This window comes from Elgaria multicarinata, chromosome 1 (genome assembly GCF_023053635.1).
Source record: "Elgaria multicarinata webbii isolate HBS135686 ecotype San Diego chromosome 1, rElgMul1.1.pri, whole genome shotgun sequence".
Classification (NCBI taxonomy): domain Eukaryota; kingdom Metazoa; phylum Chordata; class Lepidosauria; order Squamata; family Anguidae; genus Elgaria; species Elgaria multicarinata.
In genome coordinates, this window is record NC_086171.1 from 148085292 (window position 1) to 148099728 (window position 14437).

Genomic DNA, 14437 nt, shown 5'->3' on the forward strand with positions numbered 1-14437 from the left:
GTCTTTGTGAGAACAGGTTTCTTGCCTTCCCTGAGTTGGATTCTGAGCTGTTTTTCCCCCCTCCCTAGAAACCTTGGATATCCTGGAAAAATGGGTGACTGAAATCTTCTCAGAGATCCCAAATAAGTAAGAATCTTTTTTCCTACTGGTTTTCTAATAACTACGACGTAAAATTGTATCCTCCAATTTGCATGCAAGTCCTATGAGGAGATCACATTGTACCCCCTGCTCTGCCCATCGTTTTGTTTCTGACCCTTTCCCCAACATTCCAGTGCTGCTACCTTACTTTATCCCACTCCCCCCACCCGGGTGCCACAACTATCTTAATGCCTGGGGAGAGGGAGAAGGGAAAAAGGTTGACCATCATCGTATACTGAAGCCTGGATTTCCCAGCTGACGTAAAAGAGCTCAAGAAAATTAGAGAAGCACATTTTGCATAGTCATCAGAAACCTATTCTATGCTTTTTAACTGTAAGTACTAGTCATCAGAAATCTATGCTTTTTAATTGTAAATACTAGGTAATATTTTAATTTGGAAGCAACATGTAACGTCAAGGATGATGGGAACAGGGAGCCTATGTGGGCATCATTTAATTGTCATTACATTGTATGTTGCTATGTGGAGTTGGCTGAGAAATAGCCTGCCTGTGCTGGCTAGGACCCTGGTCCCCTTTGCTCTGAGCAGAAATGCTGAGAACAAATTGTATCATATTATCAAGTTAAGACTCTCAACAAACATGTCAAGAAGAGCAAAAGGTATGCAGTATTTCCCCTAAACTATAGCTATTCCATCTCACCTGGTTTAGCTTTCTAGTGTTGATGGGTAGTTCATTATGTTTCTAGTTGTGCCATGTTTACGATACAACACAGGCTTACTAAGATAAGTAGCAATGCAAATCTATCTATCTCTATCTAGAATGCTGTTCACTTGGGCTTAATTGTATAAAGTCTGAACATGGTGTTTGATGACTTCAGTTCACGTGTTTTTCATACTCTTGTGGTTCGTAGTGGGATTTTTTTCCTTCTTCCTGAGAATGCTACTTAAAGATACCTTTGTGCCTAAGAGCAATAATTTCTGCCTTGGAATTTTTTTAAATTATTTTTTAAAGGCAGAGTCTGTAAAATTGATTAAGTATTACATTATCTGGTCAGTCTGCTGATTACTTTTTAGGCACAATTTTTTATTGTAGGAAGTGTGTAGGGGGAAACAATGTCTGTCATTTTTCCCTTCAAATTTTGTGGCAATTCTGAATAATGAGCAGGTGGTAACACCAGTCCAGAGATCTTTGTTCATAGCCAAAACAGCAAAGAGTCTTTTGTTACCTTAAAGACTAACAGATTTCTGATGTGGCCTGTTTGCTTCTACCCCTCTGGAAATAGTTCAGTGCAGCTGACTGTGTGCATGTTGTGCTACATAAGTTTCTTCCCTGCCAAACACATGGCAGCATTTTCACCTGCAGTGCCTGGTATCAAATCCTTCCCCCACAGCAGGTGGTCGGAAAGTACTAGCTATGGCGGCTATATCCAGAAAGATGATTCATGCATCGGAGTGTGATTTGGCGTGTGGATCAATCTTGCTGGGTTAAGACGATGGCATATAACTTTTTCTTTTGTTTTTAAAGTGATTTACCCAGACCGATATTTGGCCACCTGACCAAACCTTTTGATACACCGGATTTTCATAAACTTTACAGAGGTGAGTGACCAAGATGGGCAATTCCCAAAGTGCTGACTACATTGAATACACCTTGCATTTAAACCTAGCAATTTTTAAAAATAATAGTCTGCTTTTCTTTTGAGAGAGAAATTATGATAAGAAAGTTGATTAAGGCAGGAATTAATCATGCGTTTAAATTTACGTTTGATGTTTTTTATCTCTAGTTGTTCCAATCAGAAAAACGCACTCTCTAAATATCACTTGGGCTCTTCCTCCACAAGAACAACATTACAGGTAAATTTAGTCTCTTGCTCTGATAGAATCCCTCATGTAGATACCATAAAACTGAATTACTGGAATAAATTAACAGTGCAATCCTATACATCTCTACTCAGAAGTGAGTCCTATTGATTTCAATGAGGCTTACTCTCAGGTTAGTGCGTATAGGATTACAGCCTCAGTAGTTGAGATAGAATGAGCACTCTGATGCTTTCAGTGATGTCAATTTCATTTGTATAATTGTATCTTGTATGCTTAAATGATTTATATTTTCAGTTGTTCTCATTCTCTTTCTCTCTCTTGATAGTGGTGGTAGGTGGTGTTTGTAATGTACTGATCCCCAAATCCTAGCATTCTGATTATGGCTGTTCTGCTTGCTAATTTCTATGATGGTTAGAAACTAGAATGTTCAAGGAATATTTTATGGTCTCTCCTTTCCCCTTCAGGGTGAAGCCACTTCATTATATTTCCTGGCTTGTTGGACATGAAGGAAAAGGCAGTGTTCTTTCGTTTCTTAGGAAAAAGTATGTATTCTGACAGTGCAACGTAATGATGTTGGCAATGACAAAGGATGAAAGAACAAATAAATATATTTTTAATCCTTAATTCCTACATTGAAAAGAAATATACACTTTTTATTATTTCTGTAATGCAGACTGTTAAGAAACAATAGTTTCCACAGTGACGAAGTTAAAGGAAGTCAACCACAAGGCATCTTGAATTTGTAAACTGTATAGAGAAGTGTCTATTTGTTAAATAGGCAAAGGCAATCTGTTAACAGTAACACTGATGTCAATCCTAAATCCACAGTTGTGCAAAACTTTTATTAGAATCCATTCAGTATGCAAGCTTTCGAGTCCTCCAGAGCTCTTAATCTGGCTAAATGTTACAAAAAGCATGGGATGGGGGCATAAATAGAAAAATCCAAAAAATTAGGCAGATGTTGTGACTGTGAAGTTTGCAGTTTAGGCCCAGTGTCAAAATGGAGATTTGCAGACTAAATGAATGAGGGTTCACTCCTAGGCATGTTTAGACAGGAAAAGAAGTCCTACAACTCCCAGCATTCCCCACGCTGGCTGGGGCATGCTTGGAGTTGTTTAATATTTTTCTGTTTAAACATACATAGAATTGCACCCTTAATCATTTATAGGTATTGCATGTATTAGATTACAGCTAGCAATGCATTCTCGATTAGAGAAGAAATGGCCTTTCTGCATGAACGTGTGACAGTGACTGAGCATGATCAAATAGGTGACCTTGAAAATGTTCAGTCTGCAAACCTCCGTTTTGAGACTGGGTCATAAGCTAAAACATCTGTCCAAAAACATGTCAATAATTCTAAGTTCAGCTGAATTTTAACTTTTGCAAGTAATGATATGTTAAACTTTTCTGACAGATTCTGGGCACTTGCGTTGTATGGAGGAAACGGTGAGACAGGATTCGAGCAAAACTCCACATACTCTGTCTTCAGTATTTGTGTGACTCTGACAGATGAGGGTTACAAGCATTTCTATGAGGTAAACTTTAGTTGGAGCTTAGGAGTTTTTATTCTTTTTGCTTATTTTAGCGGCCCAAAACTTTAAAGTGCTTTGTCTTCCCACTTTCAGGTTGCTCATGTTGTATTCCAGTATCTGAAAATGTTACAGCAAACAGGACCTGAGCAAAGGTAACTAAAGCTTTTCAGCTTGATTCTAGTGAGGGACAGATGTTACTGGCTTTTGTTGTGTGTTTTATCTCTCATTCCTATGTTTGAGCAGAAATAGGAAATGGCAGGAAATGGTTGTTAAAAAGAAATGGAGGAATTGGAAGTCACCCTAACAAACAACTATAGGAAAAAAAATAAATGAACATTAGATAATTAAGGGTACAATCCTATGCACGTTTAAAAAAACCCTACAATTCCTGGAATGCACCCATCCAGCATGGCTGTCTGAAAGGATACTGGGAGTTGTAAGACTTTTTTCTGTCCCTTAAGTGCTTGAAGATGTCAGAGTCAGTTTAGAGTAATTGGATTATTCACTATCCAGAGACACTATCTGTAATTGAAGTATTATTAGTAATAGTCACTGTATCTGTATACTGTATACTGCTTGTCTTTTATACATTACCCCCAAAGTGGTTCGCAACAAAAATAATGAAGAATTCCAACCCAAAAATACAAGGGTACAAGAATACCTTGCTGTCTTTTCGAGAGAGAAGGTACAGATAATTCAGAACAACTTAATAATAGATACATAATAAAACATCAACATCAAAATAATCATTACTAATAGGAAGAGACCTAGGTGGTAGCAGCAGCAGCAGAATCAGCCGTGAAGGGCCACGGGGTGAGCTCTCAGTCCCAGGTGTGGCAGGAATGGGCTAGAACATCTTCTGGCCTAGATGACAAATGGCAAAGCTCCCCGCTCTGGCATAGTGGTCAAACTCCCATGCATTTTTGTTTTGAAGTTTTATATCTGGAAGTTGTTCCTCTTGAATGCCTCTAGTTGTGCCTCCCACACTAGAGGCCTTCAAGAGGCAGCTGGACAACCATCTGCCAGGGATGCTTTAGGGTGGATTCCTGCATTGAGCAGGGGGTTGGACTCGATGGTCTTGTAGGCCCCTTCCAACTCTGCTATTCTATGATTCTATGATTCTTGACAAACGTGACTGATTTATCCTGTATTACCCACAGAATATGGGAAGAAATCCAGAAGATTGAAGCCAATGAATTTCATTACCAAGAACAGGTATTTATTTTCTCAAGTGTCTGTGACACCAAATTTTAAAACTGTCTCGGTGGTTTTGCCTTGCAATTTTCCTGTTACTTTCTGAAATGGGTGGGTCCTGCATCAAAATGTTGCAGTGTGGAGTGCATTTGCTCCAGTCTGTTAGCCATGGACTCCTCCATCATATTGCACTCTATTCCTCTTCCTACTTGGGTTTTCCCTCACAGTAGTCAGTCAGAATTCTGTAGCCAATGAACATGTTCAGTCCTCATTGGGCTTTCTCCGTACCACCCTTTGTTTGTTTGTTTCCCTGTAAATATTCCTTTTGCACTTCAGCAACCTTTGGGGTTTCCCAAGCTCTTGTGCCTGAGTGATGCTGTTTTAGCTGCATATTGGTCCACACTCACCTCTGAATTTCAGAAATAGAGCAAATGACACATGAGGAGAATGAGAATTTGTATGCTGCCATTGATGTATTTCTCATAGACTCAACATGTAGCTCATTGTACTGTCTTTTTGTTTTTGTTTTTCATCTCTATTTGATTTAGTTTATGTTGTTGTTTATTCGTTCAGTCGCTTCTGACTCTTCGTGACTTCATGGACCAGCCCACGCCAGAGCTTTCTGTCAGCTGTCGCCACCCTCAGCTCCCCCAAAGTCAAGTCTGTCACCTCCAGAATATCATCCATCCATCTTGCCCTTGGTCGGCCCCTCTTCCTTTTGCCTTCCACTTTCCCTAGCATCAGCCTCTTCTCCAGGGTATCCTGTCTTCTCATTATGTGTCCAAAGTACTTCAGTTTTGCCTTTAATACCATTCCCTCAAGTGAGCAGTCTGGCTTTATTTCCTGGAGTGTGCACTGGTTTGATCTTCTTGCAGTCCAAGGCACTCTCAGAATTTTCCTCCAACACCTCAATTCAAAAGCATCTATCTTCCTTCGCTCAGCTCTCGCAGCCATAGGTTACTACGGGGAATACCATTGCTTTAACTATGCGGACCTTTGTTGTCAGTGTGGTGTCTCTGCTCTTAACTATTTTATCAAGATTTGTCATTGCTCTCCTCCCAAGAAGTAAACATCTTCTGATTTCCTGGCTGCAGTCAGCGTCTGCAGTAATCTTTGCGCCCAGAAATACAAAGTCTGTCACTGGCTCCACGTTTTCTCTCTCTATTTGCCAGTTATCAATCAAGCTGGTTGCCATAATCTTGGTTTTTTTGAGGTTTAACTGCAACCCAGCTTTTGCACTTTCTTCTTTCACCTTTGTCATAACGCTCCTCAGCTCCTCCTCGCTTTCAGCCATCTAAATGCTACGTAGGCTAAGCATCCTTCCAGGTTTCATGTAACACTTTTTTATCTGGCTGGATCTCAAATCTTGATTTTTAGAGTCCTGTTCGGGAAGCATTCATGAACTTTTTTGCTGAAATTTTGGTTCTTGTTGAGCCTATGGGGGATTTGGATAAGCAAGCCCCTCCCCCACCCCAAACCCAAATATGCATTGACTTCTGCAGTTGCTGTGCATTTGGGAATAAGGTGAATTGGGTACGGCAGAAGATGGGCTGTCCTGCCAATGCTCATGTGGAGAAGCGGCTGTAATCTGGGACTTCTTGACTAGTTGGACTTCATTCTTGATACACAGCAACTGCCAAAGTCAGTACCCATTGTGTGGGGAAATGGATGGTCTGTATCCATCCTTAAGCTCAACCAGAAGTAAGTTTAAAGCAGAGGGGCAGGGAGAACGTTCAGATAGTGAAAGGTAACTGTTTGTTTTACAGACTGATCCTGTTGAATATGTTGAGAGTCTTTGTGAAAATATGCAGCTGTTTCCAAAGGAGGACATTCTGACAGGAGACCAGCTTCTCTTTGAATACAAGCCGGAGGTAAGCAGACTTTCTGTGTCTTGGTATGTGGGATGAACGGCCTTAGAAGAGTGAATTTGAAAATAACTTTAAATCAGTCAGGTTGAAATCTGTTTCAGATTTGGAAAGCAGATTCTCCCAGTTAAAGGGTCACTGTTTTTACAGTCTTTTATGTTCTGTTTTCAGAGTGAAATAATGGAATAAACTGCTGTCATTTTGCATGAATAGAGAGACAATAAGTATTTGACTCCTTTACCTTTGCAGGTCATTGCTGAAGCTCTTCACCAGCTCTCTCCCCAGCAGGCCAACCTGATTCTGTTATCCGCTGCCCATGAGGGCCAGTGTCATCTGAAGGAGAGGTGGTTTGGGACACAATACAGTGCTGAAGGTACAACCACTTTGAGTCTTCCTGAAGCAAAGTCAGGTGCAGAGAGAGGCCGTGAAAGGCACTGCAGTGTGGGTATATTGGAGTTAGACTGTCCTGTGGGGTGTTGAGCCTCTGCTCCTAGGAATTGAGAAACCTCTAGACCAGCCTTCCCCATCCTGGTGCCACCCAGATGTTTGGGCCTTCAACTCCCATTAGTCCGAGTCAGAATAGCCAGTGATCAGAGAATGCTAGGATTAGTTGTCCAAAACATCTGGCCGTCATCAGGTTGGGGAAAGCTGTCCTAGACAGTGGAGAACTAGGGTTGGATCCAGACTTAGTTGTGCTTAGAGTAGATGCATTGTAATCAATGGGACGTGTTTGCCATGATTTAACTTGATGCATTGCTTTTAATTGCTCTATTCTAAGCATGAGGAAGTCTGGATCCATGGAATTTCTGTCATGGTTTGCGAAAGGCCATGATTTGGATCCATGAAGTGTGTAGGAATCTGGTTAATCAGCTACATGGATGACCTGCTTGCCTGCACAATGCAGAAATGTGTTGTATGTGTTGGAGAAGAGGAGGATCAGCGCTGTACCTTGTCTATGCGGATCTCTACAGCATCCTCATCACATGCACTTTTACTGAGTCCATCTACTTTTAATATTCACAGATATTGATAAACACTGGAGTGATATATGGGCCAGTGACTTCATGTTAAATCCAGACTTACACCTGCCTGAAGAAAACAGATATATTGGTGAGTGAGACATGGATTCATACATACTTAGTATAGGGTTGAATTGTGGCTATGTTTCTTTGTCTATATGTTAAACAAGCGGCACCCACCCTCTGGAAAACCCTCCCTCACGTGGTTAGGGGGATGGAACGGAAAATGTAATAACTTTTAAATGCCTCCTAAAAACATATCTTTTTAAACAAGCCTTCCCTGGTCTGTAATTTATTCTGGTTTGATGTGATTTAAAATTTTTAATACGGGTTTTATGGTTTTAGTTTTAAACTACCCAGAGAGCTTAGGCTGTTGGGCAGTATAAATATGTAATCAATCAATCAATCAAGCTGTTCCCATTTTAAACTGACGACAAACCACCTCTTAGGTTATAAGTGAAAGGAACATATTTATTTCATTGGACCTATATCGTGTTGTATCCCAAAGAATCAGGGCGGATTGATTATACAGCAGGATTTGACATTTAGGATGCAACAACCCATTGCATCCTAAAGAAACTGCAGCGGATCCTAAGAAACTGCTCTGTCACTACCAGTTGTATCCTTACACTGGTGCTGGGATGCTTGAACTACTTAATAATAGTAATAATAATAGTATATTAATTTGTTACCCCGCCTCTCCCTCTGGATCGAGGCGGGGTACTTCTCCAGTTCAAAGCCACCTAGGTTAATTAAGAGATGTACTTGTACTGTTGATTTGTGGATGTGAAGTAGTAACTCCTCCTTTCTCCATTTTAGCTACTGATTTTTCTCTGAAAGCCCCTGACTGCCCACAGACAGAATATCCGCTCAGCATACTGAGCACCCAGCAAGGCTGTTTGTGGTACAAGAAGGATGATAAATTCAAAATCCCTAAAGGTATCATTTTTATATGTGTCTTTCATTCAAACTTGTAATGTGCTCCCATCTTATAAAATAGTGGACATTCTAGAGAGTACTCTTTCTCCTTTAGGTTTCTCAAATGACTTCTTTTGAAATTACTTCTTTGGTTTAACAGATGTTTACCCTAACATTGGTGTCTCGCCTGAATCAACATAGATGTTTAAAGTGTGTGTGTGGATATCTTTTTGCACATCTATATCACCATTGAATTACACATTTGCCTGGCAGCTTTAATGGTTTTTAGAACATACTTTTTAGTAGTAAAACAGATATAAATTTAAATGACACCTTCATGCATCTTAGAGATCCATGTCCTAAAATGAATTTCTGGTTCCAGACAGAATTAGACCAAACTAAGCAATCTATTAACATCATAAAGCACCCCTTTGTTTCCATTTTACTCTCATGCCTAAGTTGGCTGTGTTGGTGCCTTGTCTTTAGAAAGTGAAGGGTTGGAGCATTTTATTTGACATCTATGCATTGGTTTGGGGCTGGGGTATTTCTGAAATTCTCTGTACCATTTTCTTGATGCTGGCCGTGGAGTGTTCTGATCACAATGTTTCAATCACTGATTTGTGGAATTGCACTGCTCTGCAGACCTCCCCTCTTCTGAAAGCCAGGGGCAGACGCATTGCCCTAGTGTTGGGTGCAAAGGTGTGCTCCTTTCTTCTTCCCTGCAACATACAGATTTCCATCCCTCCTCAGTGCCAAACCAGGATTTAAAAGGTTCTCTCTGAATGCCAGCATGTCCTACAGCAATCCATTTGGATTGGAGAAGTCAATAGGTCTAATCAACAGTGGTGTATCTAACTGAACAGCCAGGGTGTCATGCGTTTAAAAAAGACTGGGAACCATGGGTCTGGATGTCCCAAAGAGAAGTAACTACCTGACGAAAGCGCCCTATTCTTCGCAATTGATCATTATAACCTTTCTTTCAGCTTATATCCGTTTCCATCTAATCTCCCCGCTGATCCAGCAGTCTGCTGAGAAGTAAGAGTGACAGTCTTATTGCCTATTATTTTCTTTACTTTTATTTTTCTGCTGTAAAAAGTTAAATTAACAAAGCATTTAACAAATGGATTCTGTTTAGTTTGTAGGCCTCTAAGGGTCTCTGCTGCTTTAGATTACCCCCCTTACTAATACATACCTGGAGGATAATAGGTGGTGGCAGTGAAATTCCAAATGCCAAGCCTTTACATTGCATAAAATGGAGGTGTATATTGTGCAGCTTATGGGCTAAAAGTATTACGGTCTGATATTGTGTAATCTCTTGATATGTGGAATGCAGTCTTTGCCAATGTAAATGAACTGTATCATTCCAAAGAATTTTGCTAGGAAGGAATTCAAATTCTTACCTTTGTTTCCCCACCATCTCAAATTATTGTGTCCAGTTTGGTGCTCTTTGATACATTTGTGAACATCCTTGCGCACAACCTTGCTGAACCTGCTTATGAAGCGGATGTTGCTCAGTTGGAATACAAGCTGGTAGCCGGCGAGCATGGATTGATCGTTCGTGTGAGAGGATTCAATCACAAACTGCCCGTAAGTACTGGCAAGAGTTTTGCGTTGGAAAAATGGTCCTATTTGATTTACCTGCTCTTGGGAATCAGAGTTTAATTTTCTATTGTAGCTGCTGTTTCAACTCATCATTGACCACTTAGCTGACTTCAGTTTTACTCCGGAAGTTTTTGAGATGATAACCGAGCAGCTGAAAAAGACTTACTTCAACATCCTCATCAAGCCAGAGACACTGGCCAAGTAAGTCTCTGGAGCGCTTGAAACAATAAGCAATCTCTGGGCTGAAGTTGTAGTTTGCAGTTAGAGACAGGATTGTGCTTACTCTGTGGAAGGTAAATCCCAGTTCTGAACTCAGACTGCACAGTTGTGGAAATGTAAGTCAGCTTGCTTCTTTTCATCAGATGTCAGTGTTTTGGTTTGTATGTCAGTATTTTTGGCAAGGAATTGGGTAATAGGAGCAAACAAGTAATGGGAGAGTTGTTACTTGTTTTTGAGGGGAGTTCAAGACAAGGGTCTAGGAACTAGGGAAAAGACGTTTTGAGGGCATGCAGTCTGCCAGTGGATGGACACTTCTGAATACTGAAAGCTGTGCTGATTGTTCCACTACTTCTGCCACTGGGGAATATCCCTGGCACAAAAGACAACAGGCAGATGCTAGCCCTGAGAAAGGAATGGAATACTAGGATTTACTAGAATAATAGGGATAAATGCCAAGTTCTACATCTAGGAAAAAGAAACCAAATGAACAGTTACAAGATGGGGGATACTTGGCTCAGCAATACTACAAACGAGAAGGATCTTGGAATTGTTGTAGATCGCAAGCTGAATATGAGCCAACAGTGTGATGTGGCTGCAAAAAAAGCAAAAGCTATTTTGGGTTGCATTAATAGAAGTATAGCTTCCAAATCACACGAGGTACTGGTTCCCTTCTATTCGGTCCTGGTTAGGCCTCATCTTGAGTATTGCGTCCAGTTCTGGGCACCACACTTCAAGAAGGACACAGAAGCTGGAGACTGTTCAGAGGAAAGCAACGAGGATGATCAGGGGTCTGGAAATAAAGCCCTATGAGGAGAGACTGAAAGAAATGGGCATGTTTAGCCTGGATAAGAGAAGAATGATAGCACTCTTCAAATACTTGAAAGGTTGTCATGCAGAGGAGGGCCAGGTTCTCTTCTCGATCATCCCAGAGTGTAGGACTTGGAATAATGGGCTCAAGTTACAGGAAGCCAGATTCCGGCTGGACATCAGGAAAAACATCCTGACTGTTAGAGCAGTGTGGCAATGGAACCAGTTACCTAGGGTGGTTGTGGGCTCTTCCACGCTAGAGGTATTGAAGCAGCAGCTGGACAACCATGTCAGGAATGCTTTAAGGTGGATTCCTGCATTGAGCAGGGGGCTGGACACGATGGCCTTATAGACCCTTAGACCCTTATAGGCCTTATAGACCCTTATAGGCCCCTTCCAACTCTACTATTCTACATTTAACCCACCCAAGGTTGCTTTGGCAGTGATGCGCATCTGAGCACTTCCTTCTACGTTGGGAAGGCGCTCAGAGAATGCCTCTGAGTTCAGAGAACTCCTAGTAGAGACATATCATTCTTTAAAGGAAAGTTACATCCATCAAAGTTGCACCAAGCACAATTGACATGGCAGTGAGGGGCATCTTGTTGTGGGACGAAACAAGGTTGAGAGTTCTCTGAGCCAAGTTTCACCTCCCCCACAGAGTTAGAAGATAAAGGAGGGCTTCGGCATCACAGCTACTGTTGGGGAAAGGGCTCCATGCAAATTTTGCAAGGTCCCTGCACTGGTTGCTTATATACAACAGTCCACGTTAGCTGCAATTACGATGGAGTTATAAAAGTATGCTAGGTGTCTACTCTGAGGAGTCTTGGTTTCTTTTTTATTAAAAATGAGGAAATGAGCAAGAGGCAAGATTTGAATGACAGCAGTTGCAAATACTTAGCTTACTTTTGGACTGGGTTGTAGCTTATTGAGTTTCACAGGTAAGCCATTTTGAGTTGATGTGCATTCACCACAATTTCTCCTTGGCCGTAGAGATGTACGCCTCTTAATACTGGAGCATGGCCGGTGGTCTATGACCGACAAATACGAGACACTGATGAAGGGCCTCTCGTTAGATTCTCTGCTCTTGTTTGTGAAGGCTTTCAAATCTCAGCTCTTTGCTGAGGGCCTTGTCCAAGGAAACTTCACAAGCAGCGTGAGTACAAATTCATCTGTAAGGTCTGCCTCTGAGAACTGTCTTGCGTTCTGGTGAGAAATCCTTATGATTTACTCTGCTGAGCTACAAGTAGCCCCATATCATACAAGCTATTGGTGATTTCGACCTCCCAATTGTGACTATGTCTGTTCATAGCTGCTTTAGTACCAAGCCATGCAGAAGAGAGCCTGTGAACAGGTTATTTGCCAATAAATGCACCCAAACAGAATATAAATGAGCTATTGTGCAGCTGCAAGAGAAGAGCGCTTTTCTTTGGGAGTGATCCATGTGATGGAGAGCAAAATTGCAGTGTTGTCTTCTGCATGTGATGGTCTAATTGCTGGTATCTCCTGCTTCAGAGCTATGTGATGCTAGTGTGCTAAAGTACCATGCATTTAGATCAAGAGTGAGGAACTTGTGGCCTTCAAGATGTTTGAGCCTTCAACGTCCATCATGTCTCAGCATTGGCTGGCTGGGACTGATGGGAACTGTAGGCCTACAACTTCCTTATCCTTGATCTAGATGGACAGATACAGAAGAGGCACATGGTAAAGTGTTTCCCACATGAGAAAGGACTCCTTAGTGATAACCACAGGTAGTGACTAATGACACTTCATGGCCATTGCAGGGACAAGTTGTTGTTACAGGCTCATCCCTGCTAGTTTTCCTCACACGCATCTCCTCTTTGATGTTTGGAGAGGAGTTGCTGAAGGACTGGGATCCATGTAGATTTACAGAAATACAGCAGTAGTGTGACTTGTGCTCATTCACAAAATATTTGTTGCACAGCCTGTGACAAAACTGTTGTTGTACATGAAGAGAGACCGTTGGGTTGTCTCTTGGTTTTAAAGTTTTGAGGCAAAAATCCCTGGTGTAATATTGCAGGGGGCTTTTTTCAGGGAGGAAGTGTATCATTAATATTCTCCTGATGGCCAATACAGAGTAATCTGGAGAAGGGTTTATGATTGCAGCTTTGTGGTGAGCATATAATAGGTTAGAGTGGAGTGGGGGATCAGGGCCCTAGGTTATTCTGTAGAGAGGGGGATTTATGTGCAGCAAGTTCTCTCTACCTAGTTTATTTCCTTAGTGTTGAGAGTACTGTGGGCAGAAGACTGTTATGTATTACCACATGTTGGCATTACGTACGTGTGTTAGGAATAAAAATGTCTATGGTTTTATTTTAGGAATCAAAAGAATTTCTGCATTATGTTGTTGAGTGAGTATATTTACCTTTTATATTAGATAAAGGAGGAATTGACAACTTGTGGCCCTCCAGATATTTTGGCCTATAACAGTAAATGGCTGTGCTAACTGGGAATGGTGGGAGTTGCTGAACCATTAATCAGGGGCACCCATTTAGTTAATGGGATCGACCCATTTAGTCGATCAAACATTGCAGCCCTACTAAAACAGAAGTTTCTCTTCCTAAAATTAAGTTTTCCTTTTTCATATGATTGGGGGTCTTCCTCAATGCATACTGGGCAATCTGGTTTTTGTCTTTTTCTTTACATATATGATCTATGTAAAGATTTCACCACCACAAGATGTAGTGGCGGCCACCAATTTGGATGGCTTTAAAAGGGGGTTAGATAAATTCTTGGAGGAGAAGGCTACTAGCCCTGATGGTTATGTGCTACCTCCAGTATCCAAGGCAGTATGCCTGTGTGCACCAGTTGCTGGGGAACATGGGTGGGAGGGTGCTGTTGCACCATTCCCTGGTCGACAGCTGGTTGGGCACTGTGTGAACAGAGTGCTGGACTAGATAGGCCCTCGGTCTGATCCAGCATGGCCCTTCTTATGGTCTTCTCTAGCCTACTGAATATTTATAGCATCTCAGACTTCAAACTTGAAGGATCTACTTTATTTTTTACTGAAACCCTGGGATTCATCAACTAGAGCTTGGGGCAGAAGAATCAAAGTATGCTGAGCCTAGGAATTTGTTTTGAGTACCAGATCTGAGTGGAGCTCACAGTCCTTCCACACAAAAATCTACTCCTGGTTGCCTCCAAGCTGCCATTCAGCAATATAGTTTTGTGCAGTCAGTGGGGTGGGAAATGTCATTTTGCTGCTGCTATTGTTAAACAATTAGGAGTCAAAACCCCTTGCCAGCCTATTGCAAATCACTGAGAGATCTACTAGTAGAGCCAGATCTACTTCTGCTCAGCCCTGGTCTAGATGACATTGGTGTTAAGGAAGGAGTTTGCAGCTAA

The 14437-nt window shown here is 41.5% G+C and overlaps 1 protein-coding gene across 1 annotated transcript in view; it reads left to right on the plus strand.

The window, feature by feature from the left end:
- NRDC (nardilysin convertase) overlaps positions 1 to 14437 on the plus strand; it is a 37661-nt gene that overhangs the window by 13003 nt on the left and 10221 nt on the right. The window contains exons 8-23 of the mRNA XM_063138934.1: positions 69 to 126; positions 1623 to 1696; positions 1882 to 1951; positions 2383 to 2460; positions 3333 to 3453; positions 3544 to 3602; positions 4611 to 4665; positions 6411 to 6515; positions 6759 to 6882; positions 7533 to 7619; positions 8348 to 8467; positions 9430 to 9481; positions 9883 to 10033; positions 10122 to 10249; positions 12065 to 12227; positions 13412 to 13443. Coding sequence (XP_062995004.1) covers positions 69 to 126; positions 1623 to 1696; positions 1882 to 1951; positions 2383 to 2460; positions 3333 to 3453; positions 3544 to 3602; positions 4611 to 4665; positions 6411 to 6515; positions 6759 to 6882; positions 7533 to 7619; positions 8348 to 8467; positions 9430 to 9481; positions 9883 to 10033; positions 10122 to 10249; positions 12065 to 12227; positions 13412 to 13443 — 1477 coding nt within the window. The remainder of the gene's footprint in view (positions 1 to 68; positions 127 to 1622; positions 1697 to 1881; positions 1952 to 2382; positions 2461 to 3332; positions 3454 to 3543; positions 3603 to 4610; positions 4666 to 6410; positions 6516 to 6758; positions 6883 to 7532; positions 7620 to 8347; positions 8468 to 9429; positions 9482 to 9882; positions 10034 to 10121; positions 10250 to 12064; positions 12228 to 13411; positions 13444 to 14437) is intronic.